The following is an 18,983-nucleotide window of genomic DNA, read 5'->3' as shown; positions in this document are numbered from 1 at the left end:
GTGAGACTCCGTCTCAAAAAAATAAAAATAAAAATAAATAAAATAACATAAAATAGTATCTTGGCCGGGCGCAGTGGCTCACGCCTATAATCCCAGCACTTTGGGAGGCGGAGGTGGGCGGATCATGAGGTCAGGAGATCGAGACCATCCTGGTTAACACAGTGAAACCCCATCTCTACTAAAAATACAAAAAAAATACAAAAAAATTAGCCGGCAAGGTGGCGGGCGCCTGTAGTCCCAGCTACTCCGGAGGCTGAGGCAGGAGAATGGCGTGAACCCAGGAGGCGGAGCTTGCAGTAAGCTGAGATCGTGCCACTGCACTCCAGCCTGGGCGACAGAGCGAGACTCCCGTCTCAAAAAAAAAATAAAATAAAAAAATAAAATATTTAGTATAAAAGCTTCCTTTCTCTTTAAGTAGCATTTAGTGTTTTGAATGAACATGGTTTAATTATTGATGATCTGTTGGAAGATCCTTAACAGAAAAGTTACTCAACGGTATGAACAATTCACATGATTATTCTGCATAGTAAGGCCCTACTGAGTCCTTATCAATGAATATATGAATATTTACATAGCCACATTAACTATGTCTTACTGATTTGAGACTGGAGCAAAATTAATTTACTGGAGATAGATTTACGAGGTACTGATTTATTCACATTATCTACTAAATTATAAAGATTGACACATTTTTTGAAATTTCATACTCCTGTTTGCCTGTTAGGATTTGTTATAATAGATTTAAGTTGATTGTATATACTGATCATAAAGATCTCAGTACAATATAGATTTGATCACTACTTTGTAAATAGAAGAAATAGAACAAAAGAATGTTTTCAATTATATACTTTTTCACATTACTGAATTTAGATTAGAGCAGTCCAAAATTGCACACATTTCTTTGTATTATCAAAGATACAGTTTCTATAGTTTTCATTCATTTTTTAAAGGTTTAGGCCGGGTGCTGGCCGGATGCGGTGGCTCATGCCTGTAATCCCTGCAATTTGGGAGGCCAAGTTGGGTGGATCATGAGGTCGGGAGTTCAAGACCAGCCTGGCCAAGATGGTGAAACCCTGTATCTACTAAAAGTACAAAAAAGAAAATTAGCCAGGCATGGTGACACACGCCTGTAATCCCAGCTATTTGGGGGGCCGAGGCAGAGAATTGCTTAAACCTGGAGGGGCGGAGGTTGCAGTGAGCTGAGATTGCGCCACTGCACTCCAGCCTGGGCTACAGAGCGACACTCCGTCTCAAAAAAAAAGAAAAAAAAAAGTTTTAGGCCGGGTGCAATGGCTTATGCCTGTAATCCCAGCACTTTGGGAGGCTGAGGCGGGTGATTACCTGAGGTTAGGAGTTCAAGAACAGCCTGGCCAACATGGCAAAACCCTCTACTAAAATTACAAAAAAGCTGGGTGTAGTGGTGCACACCTGTAGTCCCAGCTACTCCTCGGGAGGCTGAGGCACGACAATCACTTGAACCTGGGCGGCAAAGGTTGCAGTGAGCTGAGATTGCACCACTGCACTCCAGCATGGGCGACAGATCAAGGCTCCATCTCAGTAAAAATAATAGTAATAATAATAATAAAATAAAGCTTTAAATTTATTTATTTATTGTAGAGATAGGGTCTTGCTATGTTGCCCAAACTGTTCTCAAGCACCTGGCCTCAAGTGAGCCTTCCGCCTTGGCCTCCTGAAGTGCTAAGATTATAGACTTGAGCCCCAACACCTGGCCTATAGTATTTAGGGTTAGAAAAATAGGTGTGGTAGGCTGTTTTTGCATTGCCATAAAGGAGTACCTGAAACTGAGTAATTTATAAGGAAAAGAAATTCCATTTGGCTTGTGGTTCTTCAGGCTATATAGGAAGCGTGGTGCCAACATCAGCTCAATTTCTGGTGAGGCCTTAGGGAACTTTTGATCACGGTGGAAGATGAAAGGGGAGCCTGTTTCACATGGTGAGGGTAGAGAACAGAGTAGAAGCAACGGAGAGTGAGGAAGTTGCCACGTACTTTTAAAACACTTTTTTTTTTTTTTTTTTTGAGACAGTCTCACACTGTTGTGCAGGCTGGTGTGCAATGGCACGATCTCGGCTCACTGCAACCTCCGCCTGTCGGGTTCAAGCGATTGTCCTGCCTCAGCCTCCCGAGTAGCTGGGACTACAGGCACGTGCCATCACGCCTGGCTAATTTTTGTATTTTTAGTAGAAACGGTGTTTCACTGTGTTGGCCAGGCTGGTCTCAAACTCCTGACCTCATGATCTGCCTGCCTTGGCCTCCCAAAGTGGTGGGATTACAGGTGTGAGCCACTGTGCCCAGCCAAGAAACACTTTTTTTTTGAAGACTGTCGCCCAAGCTGAAGTACTGTGGTGCAATCTTGGCACACTGCAACCTCCACCTCCCAGGTTTAAGCACTTTTCGTGCCCTCATGCCTCAGTCTCTTGAGTAGCTGGGATTACAGGTGCGTGCCACCGTGTCCAGCTAATATTCGTGTTTTTAGTACAGATGGTCTTTTGCCATGTTGGCCAGGCTGGTCTGGAATTCCTGGGCTCAAGTGATCCACCCACCCTGGCCTCCCAAAGTGCTGGGGTTAAAGGCATGAGCCACTGCTTCCAGCCTTAAAACACTTTTTTTTTTTTTTGAGACAGAGTTTCACTCTTGTTACCCAGGCTGGAGTGCAATGTCATGATGTTGGCTCACTGCAACCTCCACCTCCCAGGTGCAAATGATTCTCCTGCCTCAGCCTCCCGAGTAGCTGGGATTACAGGTATGCACCACCACACCCAGCTAATTTTTGTAATTTTAGTAGAGACAGGGTTTCTCCATGTTGGTCAGGCTGGTTTCAAACTACCAACCTCAGATCATCCACCCACCTGACCTCCCAAAGTGCTGGGATTACAGGCATGAGCCACCATGCCCGGCCAAAATACTTAAACAACCAGCTCTCACATAAACTCATTCATGACCAATGGTGTTCCTCTAAGCCATTCATGAGCTATTTGCCCCCATGATCCAAACACCTCTCCCCAGGCCCCACCTCCAACGCTGGGAATTACATTGCACCATGAGATTTGGAGAGGACAAATATCCAAACTATATCAATAGGTTTTGTTTTGGTTTTGTTTTGTTTTGTTTTGTTTTTTGATACAGAATCTCACTCTGCCACCCAGGCTAAAGTGCTGTGGCTCACTGCAGCCTCAACCTTCCAGGCTCAAGCAGTCTTCCCACCTCAGCCTTCCGAGTAACTGTAACTACAGACATGTGCTACCACACCTGGCTAATTTTTTGTAGAGACAGAGTTTCAACTCATTGCCCAGGCTAGTCTTAAACTCCTGGACTCAAGCAATCTACCTGCTTCAGCCTCCCAAAGTGCTGGGACTAGGCATGAGCCATCCCGCCTGACCTCAGTTATTGAACTAATTTTCTTACAATTAATGATTAAAACTGGCTATGCGCGGTGACTCAGACCTGTAATCCTAGCATTTGGGAGGCCAAGGCAGGAGTATTTCTTGGGCTCAGGTGTTTGAGACCTGCACTGGCAACGTGGCAAGACCCTGTCTATACAAAAAGTTTTAAAATTGGCTGGGCGTGGTGTTGCGTGCCTGTAGTCTAAGGTGAGAAAATCACTTGAGCCTTGGAAGTCAGGGCTGCAGTGAGCTGTGTTCACACATTCTGTGAAAATTCAATCATGCAGAAAAGTGACAACTTTTTCTCTTTGACATTGTTATGAATTGTATATAAATTTATAGCTCTAGATTTTTTTTCAATTTTGAGGGTTTTGAGAGCAAACTGCCCTTTTTTTTTTTTTTTTTTTGGCGCCCCTGCCAGACACAGTTTTGCTCTGTCGCCTAGGCTGGAATGCAGTGACACGATCACAGCTCACTGCAGCCTTGACCTTCTAGGCCCCAAGCATTCTTGCCACCTCAGCCTATTACAGGTGCACACCACCATGCCTGGCTAATTTTTTAAAATTATTTTTTATAGAGAGAGGTCTCGCCATGTTGCCCATGCTGGCTGGTGCTCAAGCAGTCCCCCTGTCTTAGCTTCCCAAAGTGCTAGGATTACAGGCATGAGCCACTGCCCCCGGCTGATTCTTTTTCTTTAACCTCCTCTTCATTCAAGTTTCTGATTCTTGCAATGGTAATCTAGAGTCTGTAGGAGACTGTGTCTTCACAATAGGAAGACAGTACAAATAGAGGAAATAGACAGTATTTATAATAAGGATTTTTGAGTCTCTAAGGTAAGAACTTATTACTTAGATTTTTGTTTCTTTGTTTGAGACAGAGTCTCGCTCTGTCGCCCAGGCTGGAGTGCAGTGGCACACTGCAAGCTCTGCCTCCTGGGCTCATGCTATTCTGTTGCCTCAGCCTCCCTACCAGCTGGGACTGCAGGCGCCCGCCACCACTCCAGGCTAATTTTTTGTATTTTTAGTAGAGACAGGGTTTCACAGTGTTAGCCAGGATGGTCTCAATCTTCTGACCTCGTGATCTGCCTGCCTCAGCCTCCCAAAGTGCTAGGATTACAGGTGTGAGCCACTGTGTCTGGCCTACTTAAAAGTTTTTCAGAAAATTTTTGTAAAGTACACAGCATAAAATTTACTAGGCCAGGCATGGTGGCTCATGCCTATAATCCCAGCACTTTGGGAGGCCAAGGCGGGTGGATTGCTTGAGCTCAGGAGTTCAAGACCAGCGTGGGCAACATGGCGAAATTCCATCTCTACAAAAAATACAAAAATTAGCCAGGCATGGTGGCATGAGTCTGTAGTCCCAGCTACTTGGGAGGCTGAGGTTGGAGGATCACTTAAGCTCAGGAGGTTGAGGTTGAGGCAACAGGGACCTGTGATCACACCACTGCATTCCAGCCTAAGTGACCATGAGACCCTATCTCAAATAAGCAGGGCCGGGCGTGGTGGCTCACGCGTATAATCCCAGCACTTTGAGAGGCCGAGGTGAATGGATCACCTGGGGTCAGGAGTTCCAGACCAGCCTGACCAATATGGTGAAATCCTGTCTTTACCAAAAATATTAAAAAGTTAGCCAGGCGTGGTAGCATGCAACTGTAGTCCCAGATACTAGGGAGAATCACTTGAACCTGGGAGGCAGAGGTTGCAGTGAGCCGAGATTGTGCCGAGATTGTGCCACCGCACTTCAGCCTGGGCAACAGAAGGAGACTCTGTCTCAAATAAATAAGTAGGCTGGGCATGGTGGCTCTCGCTTGTAACCCCAACACTTTTGGAGGTTGAGGCGGATGGATCACCTGAGGTCAGGATATGTATGTACACACATACGCATATACGTATACAAAAGCCAGACATTTTGTTGATCCATTCATCCATCCATGGAAACCTTAAGTTGCTTCTACCTTCTGGCTGTTGCGAATAATATTGTTATGAACATGCATATATTAACACCTACTCCAGTTCCTGCGTTCAGTTCTTTTGGGTGTATATCCATAAGTGGAATTGCTGGATTATATAGTAACTGTGGGTTTTTTTTGTTTGTTTTTTGTGTTTTTTTTGAGGGACTGTCGTACTGTTTCTCATAGAGTTTTCACCATTTTACATTCCCACAAGTAGCGCACAAGAGTTCCATTTCTCCACAACCTGGCTAACAATTACTTTTTTTTTTTATGGTAGCCATTCTTTTTTTTTTTTTTTTTTTTTTTTTTTTTTGAGACGGAGTCTCGCTCTGTCGCCCAGGCTGGAGGGCAGTGGCCGGATCTCAGCTCACTGCAAACTCCGCCTCCCGGGTTCACGCCATTCTCCTGCCTCAGCCTCCTGAGTAGCTGGGACTACAGGCACCCGCGTTTTTTAATAGAGACAGGGTTTCACCGTGTTAGCCAGGATGGTCTCGATCTCCTGACCTCGTGGCCCATCTCGGCCTCCCGAAGTGCTGGGATTACAGGCTTGAGCCACTGCGCCCAGCCTATATGGTAGCCATTCTAATGGATATGAAGTGATAGGTCATTGTGGTTTCAATTTGCATTTCCCTAATGATTAATGGTGTTGAGCATCTTTTCATGTGTTGACACTTTATATATCTTCTTTGGAGAAACGTCTGTTCACATCCCTTGTCGATTTTTTAACCAGGTTTGTTTTTTGTTGTTACTGAGTTGTAGGAGTTCTTTATATATTATGGATATTAAGCCCTCACCAGATAAATGATTTGGAAATATTTTCTCCTGAAACACAGAAGCTTTTTTGTTTTAAGTAGTGGGGTCTTACTATGTTGCCCAAGCTGGCGTCGAACTCTTGGGCTCAAGTGATCCTCCCACCTCAGCCTCCCAGGTAGCTGGGACTACAGGTGTGTGCCACCACACCAGCTTCACAGGAGTGTTTATTTTTATTTTTAATTTTTATTATTTTTTTTCTTTTTTTTTCTTTTTTTTTTTTTTTGAGATGGAGTCTCGCTTTGTCGCCCAGGCTGGAGTGCAGTGACATGATCTCGACTTACTGCAGCCTCTGCCTCCTGGGTGTTCAAGCAATTCTCCTGCTTCAGCTTCCCAAGTAGCTGGGATTACAAACATGCCTGGCTAATTTTGTGTTTTTAATAGAGATGGTGTTTCACCATGTTGGCCAGGCTGGTCTCGAACTCCACCTGCCTCAGTCTCCCAAAGTGCTGGGATTACAGGTGTGAGCCACTGCACCCGGCCAGGAGTTTTTAACTTTGATAAAGTTGATAAAGTTGTCGTGCATATTCCCTTATTTTTTTCTTTGGTTTCTTCTACCTTTGATGTCATATCCAAGGAATCATTGCCAAATTCAGTGTCATGAAGTTTTCCCCCTATGTTTTTGCTTCCTAGCTCTTACATTTAGGTTTTTGATCCATTTTGAGTTAATTTTTATATATGGTATAATAAGGTAAGAGTCCAACTTTGTTAATATGAGAGATTATCAGTTTGCTTTGTTTTGTTTTGTTTTGTTTTGTTTTGCTTTGTTTGAGATGGAGTCTCGCTCTGTCACCCAGGCTGGAGTGCAGTGGCGCAATCTTGGCTCACTGCAAGCTCTGCCTCCTGGGTTCACGCCTTTCTCCTGCTTCAGTCTCCCGAGTAGCTGGTACTACAGGCAACTGCCACCACGCCCGGCTAATTTTTTTGTATTTTAGTAGAGACGGAGTTTCACTGTGTTAGCCAGGATGGTCTCAATTTCCTGACCTCGTGATCCGCCCGCCTTGGCCTCCTAAAGTGCTGGCATTACAGGCGTGAGCCACCACACCCGGCCCGAGATTATCAGTTTTCAAGAAAAGTGTTAATTGCCTTGTTGAGATATTTGTTAGACTACCTATGTGATAGTATGAAGGACTTGCAAGATTTGGACATGCCTTTATGTTTTTATTTCAAATTAAAATAAGTATGAGTTTAGTAATTGCCTTAGTATTAAATACTTCCTTTGAGTGAAAACTTTTCTTTGCTATTCAGGTAAATTTCCTTTAAATAAATAATTTTATTAAAAATTATATAACATAAGATTTTGTTTCAGGCAACACCATGGATTTTAAAATTAGGTTGCTTAGAAAGTCCATTGGAAAATAAGTAGTGCACTTAAGTGTTGTAAGAATTGCTTGAACCTGGGAGGCAGAGGTTGCAGTGAGCCAAGATTGCACCACTGCACTCCAGTCTGGGGGACAGAGTGAGATGCCGTCTCCAAAAGAAAAAAAAAAAAAAAAAAAGGCGAGTTGAAAGACAAGAATGAACATTTGAGGATTGAGGTTGGCTTTTTGTTTTGATTCATGTCTTAAAAGAATATTGTCAATTTTAAAGAGATGGGGTTTTGCCATCTTGCCCAGGCTGGTCTCAAACCCCTGGGTTCAAGCGATCCGCCTGCCTCAGCCTCTCAAAGTACTGGGATTACAGGTATGAACCACCGCGCCTGGCCCTATTTTTAATTTTTTTGAGGAAACTCCATACTGTGTTCCATAATGGTTGTACTAATTTGCATTCCTACCAGCAGTGTGCAGGGGTTTCCTTTCCTTTACATCATCAGCAACACTTGTTCATCGTTTTTATAATAGCCATTCTAACGAGTGCTAGGTAATACCTCATTTTGGTTTGTTTTATTTTATTTATTTATTTTTGATAGAGTATCACTCTGTTACCCAGGCTGGAGTGCAGTGGCATCTCAGCTCGCTGCAACGTCAGCCTCCTGAATAGCTGGGATTAGAGGTGTGCACTACCATGCCCAGGAAATTTTTGTATATTTAGTAGAGACGGGATTTCGCCATGTTGCCCAGGTAGGTCTCGAGCTCCTGACCTCTAGTTTAGGTGATCTGCCCTCCTCAGCCTTCCAAAGTATTGGGATTACAGACATGAGCCACCATGCCCACCCTAATTAACAGTATTTGCCAAATATTAATGTGCATCAGAATCACCTGCAGTACCTGTTAACCCTGGAGTTTTTGATTCAGTAGCTCTGGGGTAGAGATAACTTCCCAAGGGATGCTGATGCTGCTGGTTGGATGAACAACACTGTGAGATCATTGCCTTAAGACGTCCATTGTTGGTTGTTGGCAATAACTTAACTTTTTGGCTAGGAGTGGAGGTGTGGGAGACAGAGTCTGGCTCTGTCCTGCATGCTGGAGTACAGTGGTGCCATCTGGACTCATATAACCTTTGCCTACCAGGTTCAAGCGATTCCTGCCTGAGCCCCTCAAGTAACTGGGATTACAAGCATGTGCCACCACATCTAGCTAATTTTTGTATTTTTAGCAGAGGCTGCATTTCACCGTGTTGCCCAGGGTAGTCTCAAACTCCTGGCCTCAAGTGATCTGCCCACCTCGGCCTTCCTAAGTGCTGGGATTACAGGCATGAGCCACTGCACCCAGCCTAAATTAACTTTTATTGTAGACATCTAGGGACGTACTATTTATGTACCAAACTTGGGAAAATTGAGAGAACAGTCACCAGTCTTTTCTATTCTGTGGCTCAAATCAGGAACCCAGTTGAAAAAGGCTGGTTTAGAGTAATTGGCCAGTTGTTGCGGCTCACACCTATAATCCCAGCACTTTCAGAGGCTGAGGTGAGAGGATTGCTTGAGCTCAGGAGTTCGAGACCAGCCTGGGTAACATCGTGAAACCCTGTCTCTACAAAAAAAAAATTGTTTTTAATTAGCTGAGCGTGTTGGCATGTGCCTGTGGTCCCAGCTACTCAGGAGGCTGAGGTACGAGGATCACCTGAGCCAAAGAGGTCAAGGCTACAGTGAACCATGATTGTGCCACTGCACTTTAGCCTAGGCAGTGTGAGACCCTGTCTCAAAAAAGAAAAAAAAAAAAGAATGATCTAATTTGCATGGTAAAAATGGTCATTCTCTTTACATGCAACATTTTTAATATGTCCACATTGTATTTATACATACCTCTTATTGGTGAAGCAACTTTTTTTTTTTTTTTTTTTTAAGATGAAGTCTCACTCTGTCGCCCAGGCTAGAGTGCAATGGCGTGATTTTGGCTCACTGCAACCTCCGCCTCCCAAGCTCAAGCAATTCTCCTGCCTCAGCCACCTAAGTAGCTGGGATTATAGGCACATGCCACCATGCCTAGCTAATTTTTGCATTTTTTGTAGAGATGAGGTTTCACCATTTTGGCCAGGCTGATCTCAAACTCCTGACCTCAGATGACTGCCTGCCCCGGCCTCCCAAAGTGTTGGGATTACAGGCGTGAGCCACTGAGCCTCGCCAGTGAAACAACTTTTTAATAGAAATGCCAAGAATTACTACTAGACAAGTAGATACTATTTTTAAGACAAATATTAGCTTTATAAAGATACTTTCCTTATAAATACATTTAAAATCATAAGTGATGTAGTTTAAGCCAAAAATGTTATCCTATTTCAAAATGTTATGGAATGATTTCATATTTTCTTGAAAATATGGCCAAGCACGGTGGCTCAAGCCTGTAATCCCAGCACTTTGGGAGGCCGAGGCGGGCGGATCACGAGGTCAGGAGATCAAGACCATCCTGTCTCTCATGGTGAAACCCTGTTCTACTAAAACTACAAAAAATTAGCTGGGCGTAGTTGCATGTGCCAGCTACTTGGGAGGCTGAGGCAGGAGAATTGCTTGAACCAGGGAAGCAGAGGTTCCGGTGAGCCGAGATTGCACCACTGCACTCCAGCCTCGGCGACAGAGTAAGACTCCATCTCAAGAAAAAAAAAGAAAGAAAAAATATATTTGCTTCATAGTATCTTGTTTTTAGAGTGCCATTGAAAGAAAGTCTCACAAACTATTGGTACTAATGATTTATCACTTTAACTTTGTGTTTAGAGAAATGGATAGAAAATAAGTGAGTGGATAAAATTAACAAGAAAGATCTTGACAACAAGAAAAACAAGGACGGTTCAGAATTTGAGTTGTCTTAAGAAATAGAAAAGCTGGCCGAGTGTAGTAACTCACATCTGTAATCCCTGACCTTTGAGAGGCCAAGGTGGATGGATCACCTGAGCTCAGAAGTTGGATACCAGCCTAGGCAACATGGCAAAACCCGGTCTTTACGAAAAAAGGAAAAAGCAAACAAAAAAATGCTGGGTGTGGTGGTGTGTGCTTGGAGTTCCAGCTACTTGGGAGGCTGAGGCAGGAGAATTGCTTGAACCCAGGAGGCAGAGGTCGCAGTGAGACAAGATAATGCCACTGCCCACTCCAGCCTGAGCGGCAGAGTGAGACCCTGTCTCCAAAAAAAAGAAAAAAGAAATAGGCAAATTGTAAAGTAAGGAAGAAAATAAATGATAGGCAGATACATAATTATAAATGTCTATGACTTAACTGTATAATTAAGATAAAGATCTAAGTAACTTTTAGCTCCACAATTTTTAAATTTTTATTAAGAAAGTACTTAATTGCTTTTGCCTGCAGAGCCCTCTTAATTGGGATATTTTCATATTTGAATTTTAGGGCAGCTGCAATGACTCTCCGCACGGTATTATTGTCATTGCAAGCACTATTGGCAGCTGCAGAACCAGATGATCCACAGGATGCTGTAGTAGCAAATCAGGTAAGATGGCTGCTTTTGAAAGACTTCCTTACATTATGTATGAGTCTTTAACCGCTTTAATGGTTGCACATTAACACATGAGCATACTCTATTGAAACTAAATTTTGAAATGGTTTTCTTTCTTGTAGGATTATTTTGTCAGGTGTAATAGTGAAAACTTAATAGACTTTTAACATCTAGTTTAGTTGGATATAGATGCTATTTTCCTAACATGAGTATTTTCAAACACATAAAGTCAAAAGAATTACACAGTGAACACCCATATTCCTACCATCTAGATTCTAGGATTAATGCTGGTGTATGTATCCATCTTTTTATCCTTCTATTCAGGAAGGATGATCCCTCCTGCTAATAATTTTAATCACCTCCTATCATGGCACTGACATGGCATGGCACAGTCTCCAATGACCTTGTAATTTGTTGAATGGAATAAATATTTTTCATTTCACTTTCTAGCTACAGTGGTTGAGTTTAATAATTACATCAGAGACTGGACCTAAGTTATTAGTATCTGACCCATTAAGAAACAGTTTGCTGGCCAGGTGCGGTGGCTCATGCTTGTAATCCCAGCACTCTGGGAGGCCGAGGTGGGTGGATCACTTAAGGTCAGGAGTTCCAGACCAGCCTGACCAACAGGACCAATAGGTGGTGAAACCCTATCTCTACTAAAAACACAAAACTAGCCCGGCGTGGTGGGACGCACCTGTAGTCCCAGCTACCTGAAAGGCTGAAGTGGGAGAATTGCTTGAACCTGGGAGGTAGAGGTTGCAGTGAGCTGAGATCACGCCATTGCACTCCAGCCTGGGTGACAGAATGGAACCCTTTCTCAAAAAACAAAAAAGTTTGCCAATACCTACTTTAAGCAATTGGAATATAATGAACATTCTTTTTTTTTTTTTTAAACCTTAGTTTTTCTTCTCTTGACTTCTAAGATATTACCCACTTTTCTTCCTCACTTCATAGCTGTTCTTTGTTAGTTCCCACAATTATTTCCCTTCCTACTCGTCTTTCTTAAATGTAGTTCCTCAGTTCTGACCTTGTTACCTTTACTTTCTGTACACATTGACACTTGGATGATCGTATCTATACTGATGTTACCACCCGTACATTGATGAAATGTGTAGGCTTGCCCTCTCTCACGAGAGCCTGATGTTTAACTAAATTGGTAGGTGATGGTATCATAGAATGATAGGTTTGTAGGATTTATGATATTGCATTCAGTTTTGGCAGTGTTACACTCAGGTATCTAAGGAACATTCATATGGTTAACCACCCAAGTCACAGCCTTTGGAGTTTTTCTCTGTCTCCTTTGCTCCTGTTGATAACCATTCCCTGTATCATTCTGTTACTATATTTACATAATTACTCTGATCATTTTTAAAAATTCTTTTCAACTGCTCTGATAGATCTTTTCTCAACTTCTTTCTTCCTTTCTCCGTCTTCTCCGTTGCTATCAGGTAGCTTTATAAAGTGCAAATCTTACTTCACTAACAAAAACTTGTTAGTAGCTCTACTGTCACCTACTTGAGTCCAAATTCTTTAGTTCATAGAGTTTTTCCATGATCTGAACTCTCTGCAAACCTAGCTTTATTTCCTAAATTCTTTTCTTCAAACTCATGCTTTTTCAAGCATTGCATTCGTTTTTACATATTGTATCCAATCTGCCATATTTCCTCTGCCTGAGGAAACTTCCTCTTGGCAAATTTCTTTAACCTATAAGATTTTAATTATGTATTATCTTCTTTTCCCTTGAAGATCTGTTTACTCCTTGCTTTATGTATATATCCTTGTCAGTATATTCTGTTATTTGCCTCAGAGTACTTCCAATTTGGATTTTCCATGTTTTTTTATATATGTGCTATTTATTCATATTTGGTTGTTAAAAGCATGGCTTGTATTCCAGCTTTGCTTTCCTGTTGAATTCTAAGCCTTACAGGCTAAGGTTGGACTCAAGGGTTTCTTCTAGCTCCTAAGATAGTTCAATAATTTGCCTTATTTTCTTGTGATGAATCAGTGGTAGAAAGTAGATTTATCGGCCGGGCGCGGTGGCTCAAGCCTGTAATCCCAGCACTTTGGGAGGCCGAGACGGGCGGATCACGAGGTCAGGAGATCGAGACCATCCTGGCGAACACGGTGAAACCCCGTCTCTACTAAAAAAATACAAAAACCTAGCCGGGCGAGGCGGCGGGCGCCTGTAGTCCCAGCTACTCGGGAGGCTGAGGCAGGAGAATGGCGTAAACCCGGGGGGCGGAGCTTGCAGTGAGCTGAGATCCGGCCACTGCACTCCAGCCCGGGCGACAGAGCCAGACTCCGTCTCAAAAAAAAAAAAAAAAAAAAAGAAAGTAGATTTATCATTTTAATATGTAATAGATTTAAATATACAAAGTACTTTTAAAAGAAATATTAAAGTGAATTGAAGCGTTAGTAATTTATACTTTGCTTTACTAAGTAATGGTGGTTCCAAAGTATTTGATAAATTTACCTCTTTCCAATGCATATGGGAAGTCTTTTAATAAAATTACTCTATTGTGAGTTTATGATCATCTCAAGTTATGTAATAAATTAGGTCTTTGCGTGTGGGTTTCCATAAATCACTGTACACTAATGCAGCTGTAAGAAAACAGAAGAATCTAGTTGTATTCTAGCCTGGGCTGTGGGTAATACAAAAGCTGGTCACATTGTAAAAATTATTCTAATGTCGGCCGGGCACAGTGGCTCAAGCCTGTAATCCCAGCACTTTGGGAGGCCGAGACGGGCGGATCACGAGGTCAGGAGATCGAGACCATCCTGGCGAACACGGTGAAACCCTGTCTCTACTAAAAAATACAAAAAACTAGCCGGGCGAGGTGGCGGGCGCCTGTAGTCCCAGCTACTCGGGAGGCTGAGGCAGGAGAATGGCGTAAACCCGGGAGGCGGAGCTTGCAGTGAGCCGAGATCTGGCCACTGCACTCCAGCCTGGGCAACAGAGCAAGACTCCGTCTCAAAAAAAAAAAAATTATGCTAATGTCCACATATTTTTATAAGCTAGTAATCTGTGTTCAGTTGTATAATGTTTGCTGCTTTACAGTGTTTGGAACATCTCTTAATACTTCACTTAATCTAATTTTAGTCTTTTGCTAGTTATATCTGTTGGATTTGGAGATTAAAGTAGATTAATGTTACTTGTCTTTATTATTGTCAACACAAATTGTGAGTCAAAGCTTCAGGTTAAGTGGTCTTTTCTCGAGTGACATAGGTTGTCTATAATGCAGAGTGAATCACATTTTAAGTGTAGATTTGTTTTATTTGGAAAAAGTAGGATTGTAGGCAATTAAGAGCTGAAATACCATATCAAATATTATAACTGTAATGTCATGTCAATCAATTTTTTCCCCCCCATATAGTACAAACAAAATCCCGAAATGTTCAAACAGACAGCTCGACTTTGGGCACATGTGTATGCTGGAGCACCAGTTTCTAGTCCAGAATACACCAAAAAAATAGAAAACCTATGTGCTATGGGCTTTGATAGGGTAAGTACATAAGGGCATGTTGATTTTGATATATTGATTGATTTTAAATTATTGCAAATTCTTGACTGACAAAAGTGGTTTAGAAAATTAAGAGAAATTCGCAGCCTGAGCAACATGGCAAAACGCATCTCTACAAAAATTAGCTGGACGTGATGGTGAGTGCCTGTAACCCAGCTACTCTGAAGGCTGAGGTGAGAGAATCCCTTGGACCCAGGAGGTCAGGAGGTCGAGGCTGCAGTGAGCGATAGTCATGCCACTGCACTCCAGCCTCGATGATAGAGCAAGACCCTGTCTCAAAAAAAAAAAAAAAAAAAAAAAAAAAAAAAGGAAAATAAGAGAAAATCTAGTTTTGGTAAACATATTTTCTGTTTTCGAAATCAGTGATTTTTTTTATTTTTACTGATCACTGTCATTGATTTTAGAAGCTTTTCATGCACTGCAAATGTAAATCAACTTACAGAAAAGAAACAAGGTGTTAATTCCCAATATAAAGAGTGAATGATTCAGTATTGTTTAAATGTTTCCTTGAGATTTAATTTCTTGTCCCCTTTTCTTCTCTACAGAATGCAGTAATAGTGGCCTTGTCTTCAAAATCATGGGATGTAGAGACTGCAACAGAATTGCTTCTGAGTAACTGAGGCATAGAGAGCTGCTGATATAGTCAAGCTTGCCTCTTCTTGAGGAGCACCAACATCTGTTATTTTTAGGATTCTGCATAGATTTCTTTTAAACTGGCATTCTTGCCTAATGATGTTATCTAGGCACCATTGGAGACTGAAAAAAAAAAAAAAATCCCTGCTCTGTAAATAAAGCTAATTAAACGTCTGTGTAAATTTAAAAAGGGGAAATACTTTAATTTTTTTTTCTTAATAGTGTAAAAATTCCTTGAGCTAAGCTAAAACCATGGAAGAAACATGCTACTTTAGTGTTTAGCAGTGTACCAAGACTAGCAAGAGTTTGCTTCAGGATTTTGTTGAATAATTAAGATAATACTTTGAGTGTGTCAGGGCCATTCAAATTGTTGGTGTTGCATCACAGCTACCTTAACTGTTTTTAACATGGATCCTCTGTGCCTGTGAATTTACTTGCATGCTTGTACTTGACTTCTTAGGATGGGTAGCTGAAAAGACCACCATTTTAAGCATTTGAGAATTCTTAAATATGAAATTTATTCAGAATTGAAGATGGTGACCTATTCAGAGCCTTTTTGTCCTTGTCAACAGACTGGGACATAGTGTCTGTTTCCCCCCTTCCCACCCCTTTCCCCACCCCCACCTTGCCACACACAGCTAATATTCTAATGGTAAATTTCTCTGTATTTGGTGGGGAAATGTGCTGAAGGACAGTATGTATCCCTTGCTTCATTTTTAGGTCGTAGGTTTGGAATGTTTTGTCCCAGTTCTTCAAACACTCTTAAATTTTTCCTAAGTAATGTAAAAATGGAACTGCCAATTTTATTTCTCTTGCAAAAATAGTAAATACTTGGTGTTACATTATTCCCAGGTTTAATGAAAGAACCCAACTTAGTTTTTCAGTGAATTTGACACCTGTTTTTTAAACGATGAAATTTTTCTTTGAGAACTGGCAAGGATGCAGTCAGCTGTTTCCAGTAGTTTTTAGCCTGATTTTGGGGTCTATAGAGATTGCTTTATTGGATACTTCAAGTCATTCTTGCTTGCACTTCCCCTATTGACACATGAAAGCTGTGTTGGTGTTTTATTGTACATACTTCAGATGCACATAGGAATAGAAGTGTGTTATAAATCTAGCTTTCTTTATGATGTTTCTGATAATATGAGAATTGAAAACTTTACCTTCTCTTGTACATAGTCAGACTATTTGTATTAAATTTTCATTTCATTCTAAGTTCAAAAGTTTGAAAATTATTAGTTTTGCAAGATCAAACACTAATGTGACCATTTTATGAAGGTTGAAGTGGATTTATGCAGGCAGTTCTATATATAGAAATACAATTCTTTTTAAATTTTTAGGACCAATACAAAATAACAAAAATGTAATGGAATCAGACTGAATTAAAGTAAGGCTGTATATTGAAAGTAATATTATAAAAAGTTTGCTTTCTTTAAGTGTTATTTATCTTAAATTATAATCGTTAAGTGTTTGGAAGATAATTTTTGAATCATAACGTCAGCATAACTTCATTTGACTTCTCAATAATCTTGATACTAGAAGCAATAAAAGAACCATTATTAAATATATTGTAATGTTAAAGATGTGAAGGTTCTTCCAAAAATTTGTAAGGCTTTCCTAATTAACAGTAAACTCTTATAGTTGATATTATTGCATACTAAACACAAGTTGCTGTTTTTTCCCCATATGTTTGCTTAAGCATGTCTTTTTACAACCATCTCCTTTTATTGTTGTAGTTTATTTTCTAAAGATGCCAAAGGAAACAAGATTTTTCTTTATTTATTTTAAATACCTGAAACCTTGTACTTTATATTTTGAAGTAAGGTGGGATTGTGTGAAAATGTGGATGGTTTTTCTCCATTATTGGTTAGAATTACTTTTTTTAAGTGGAGGGCAACTTGGTACTATTCGTAGAATTTGGGTTTAAAAATATCAGACACATCTACCCAGGTTTTTTTTGCCTGTATTATCAGGGTATATTTAATGTCCTGTGGTTAGACAAAGGTGAGAGAGCTCAGAGGTTTCTAAAGGTCAGGCATTACATACATACGTACATGCTCTTGGAGGCAGCTATATCCTGCTTTGATTTTTATGCACATGAGCCCTATAGGGTTATATACTCATCTGACTACACTTCAACATCCCCAGTGCCCAAGAAATTGGAAAGTACATTTGGTTTGAGACATCTTCATAAAAGATTCTTTATTATAAAAATTTACCTCATTTACATTTAATGTGATGATCTTTTTTTTCCTTTCTGGTATATTTCCCACTGTACTGTTTGCTTTTGTTATTCTCTTGTGTGTGGGTAGATTTAGTTACCCAAACATAGAAACTAAAGCAATTGCTTTTTTCCTCTGTTCTTAAATATGTTTGGAAAAAAAGACACTAAAAGATCAGGCCTAGGGGAAAAGTACCCTGGTGGAAATTATTTTTGTAATTCTTAATATTTTTGAGTTGGCTCCGTTTGTCAGTTTTAAAAGTCTCAAAAATTATGTTAAAAAAATCCAGTGAAATCCCATTTAGGGCAGGCCGATTTGTTAGAAGTCATTGATACTCCAGTAGGCTTTTGTTGTAATCAGGCCTGTTTCCTGAGTATGTGCCTCTTTTAAAAGAAGAAATAATTAGCTGTATAGTATTTCAGTACTGATGAATGAATGAATGAATGAATGAATGGCAGTTAGTGGACCCAAATAAGTATTCAGTGGTATATAAATATTTGAGGGACTAGGTACTGAATTAGATGCTCTGAGTTGGCACCCCGAAATGTTTAGAATTACAACTATGATTTACTTATATCCTTGTAACACGTTCAAGGATATATAAATGTTTGGATTTTGTATTTTGCTTTTGAAGAGAATAATCTATGAAATGAAAGAATGGGTTTTTTTTCCATTTTTTAGAAGTTATACACATTTATGATTGTTGGTGGCACATAAAACTATGCAAAATAATTCTTTTTAAGTATCTGTAAGAAAGAATTGGCAGTTTAAACGGATTTTGCTTATTTATGCACTACAGAATGCAGCATACTGTATTACTGTTGAGGCTGCTTAATAAGTTTACCAATGTGAAAAGCAGATCTTGGGCATAAGTGTATGCCTGATTTGAGCTTTTAAAACTGTGCAGTAGGTGTATGGTAATGTTTTACAATCCTATGTAGCAAAATAGGAAATTATGAATTTTTGTTGTTGTTGTTTTAAAGAATTAAGATGGATTGGGTAGGGAACAGCTGGAGCCAGGTATACCTTCTAGTATGTAGAGGGAAACAATGTTTAGATGTGAAAAAGGAAGCCATCTGTTTACAGTTAACTTTATTTCATGGACTTCTACAAAATAATGTTGTATTAATCACTTTTTCTAGTTCAAGGAATTTCAATTCCAGGGTACAAACCATTGATTTTAAAATTACGTTTCCATTATTTTTAGTACAAGTTTAAAGTAAATGCTTACCATCAGCCAGTTGCTGTCACTGGGAAGAAGGCAACTTGAAGTATTTACTGATAAATAGCCTTTATTCCCAAGTGTGACTTTTCTTCAGTGTCTACATATTATGTCACACGTTCTATTTGCACTGCTGCAATATAGATCAAAGATCTTGTGGCATAGGGGTAAGGGAGTGTTACTATCTCCCTTGTCCCATTTGTTCTGTTACTGCTTCATTGGACTGATCTACCCTCATGAACTTGCAATCACCTAAATGGAGTCTTGAATGTGTCACCTTTTGCTTGGTTATTTCAACCATGCTGCTATATATAATCAGGTGTGGCACAGTTTGTCAGTTTGATTCTAGGTGTGAGTGGAGAGAAATCATTACACTGTGCTGTTAACGATCCTTGTCTGCTTG

At 40.6% G+C, this 18,983-nt stretch overlaps 1 protein-coding gene across 5 annotated transcripts in view; it reads left to right on the top strand.

The window, feature by feature from the left end:
* Positions 1-18,692, top strand: part of LOC105487727 (ubiquitin conjugating enzyme E2 K) — an 85,313-nt gene extending 66,621 nt beyond the window's left edge. For 3 of the 5 annotated variants that reach the window (XM_071093706.1, XM_071093707.1, XM_071093704.1), the window contains 3 exons: positions 10,874-10,973; positions 14,357-14,485; positions 15,049-18,692. In XM_071093706.1, coding sequence (XP_070949807.1) covers positions 10,884-10,973; positions 14,357-14,485; positions 15,049-15,123 — 294 coding nt within the window. In that variant the 5' untranslated portion in view covers positions 10,874-10,883 and the 3' untranslated portion in view covers positions 15,124-18,692. The remainder of the gene's footprint in view (positions 1-10,873; positions 10,974-14,356; positions 14,486-15,048) is intronic. The other 2 variants (XM_071093708.1, XM_071093705.1) reach the window with 2 other exon arrangements.
* Positions 18,693-18,983: the final 291 nt, after the last annotated feature.

This window comes from Macaca nemestrina, chromosome 3, assembly GCF_043159975.1.
Source record: "Macaca nemestrina isolate mMacNem1 chromosome 3, mMacNem.hap1, whole genome shotgun sequence".
Taxonomy (NCBI): Eukaryota; Metazoa; Chordata; class Mammalia; order Primates; family Cercopithecidae; genus Macaca; species Macaca nemestrina.
The sequence above is the reverse complement of the archived record's forward strand: the minus strand, read 5'-3'. Positions and strand labels throughout refer to the sequence as shown.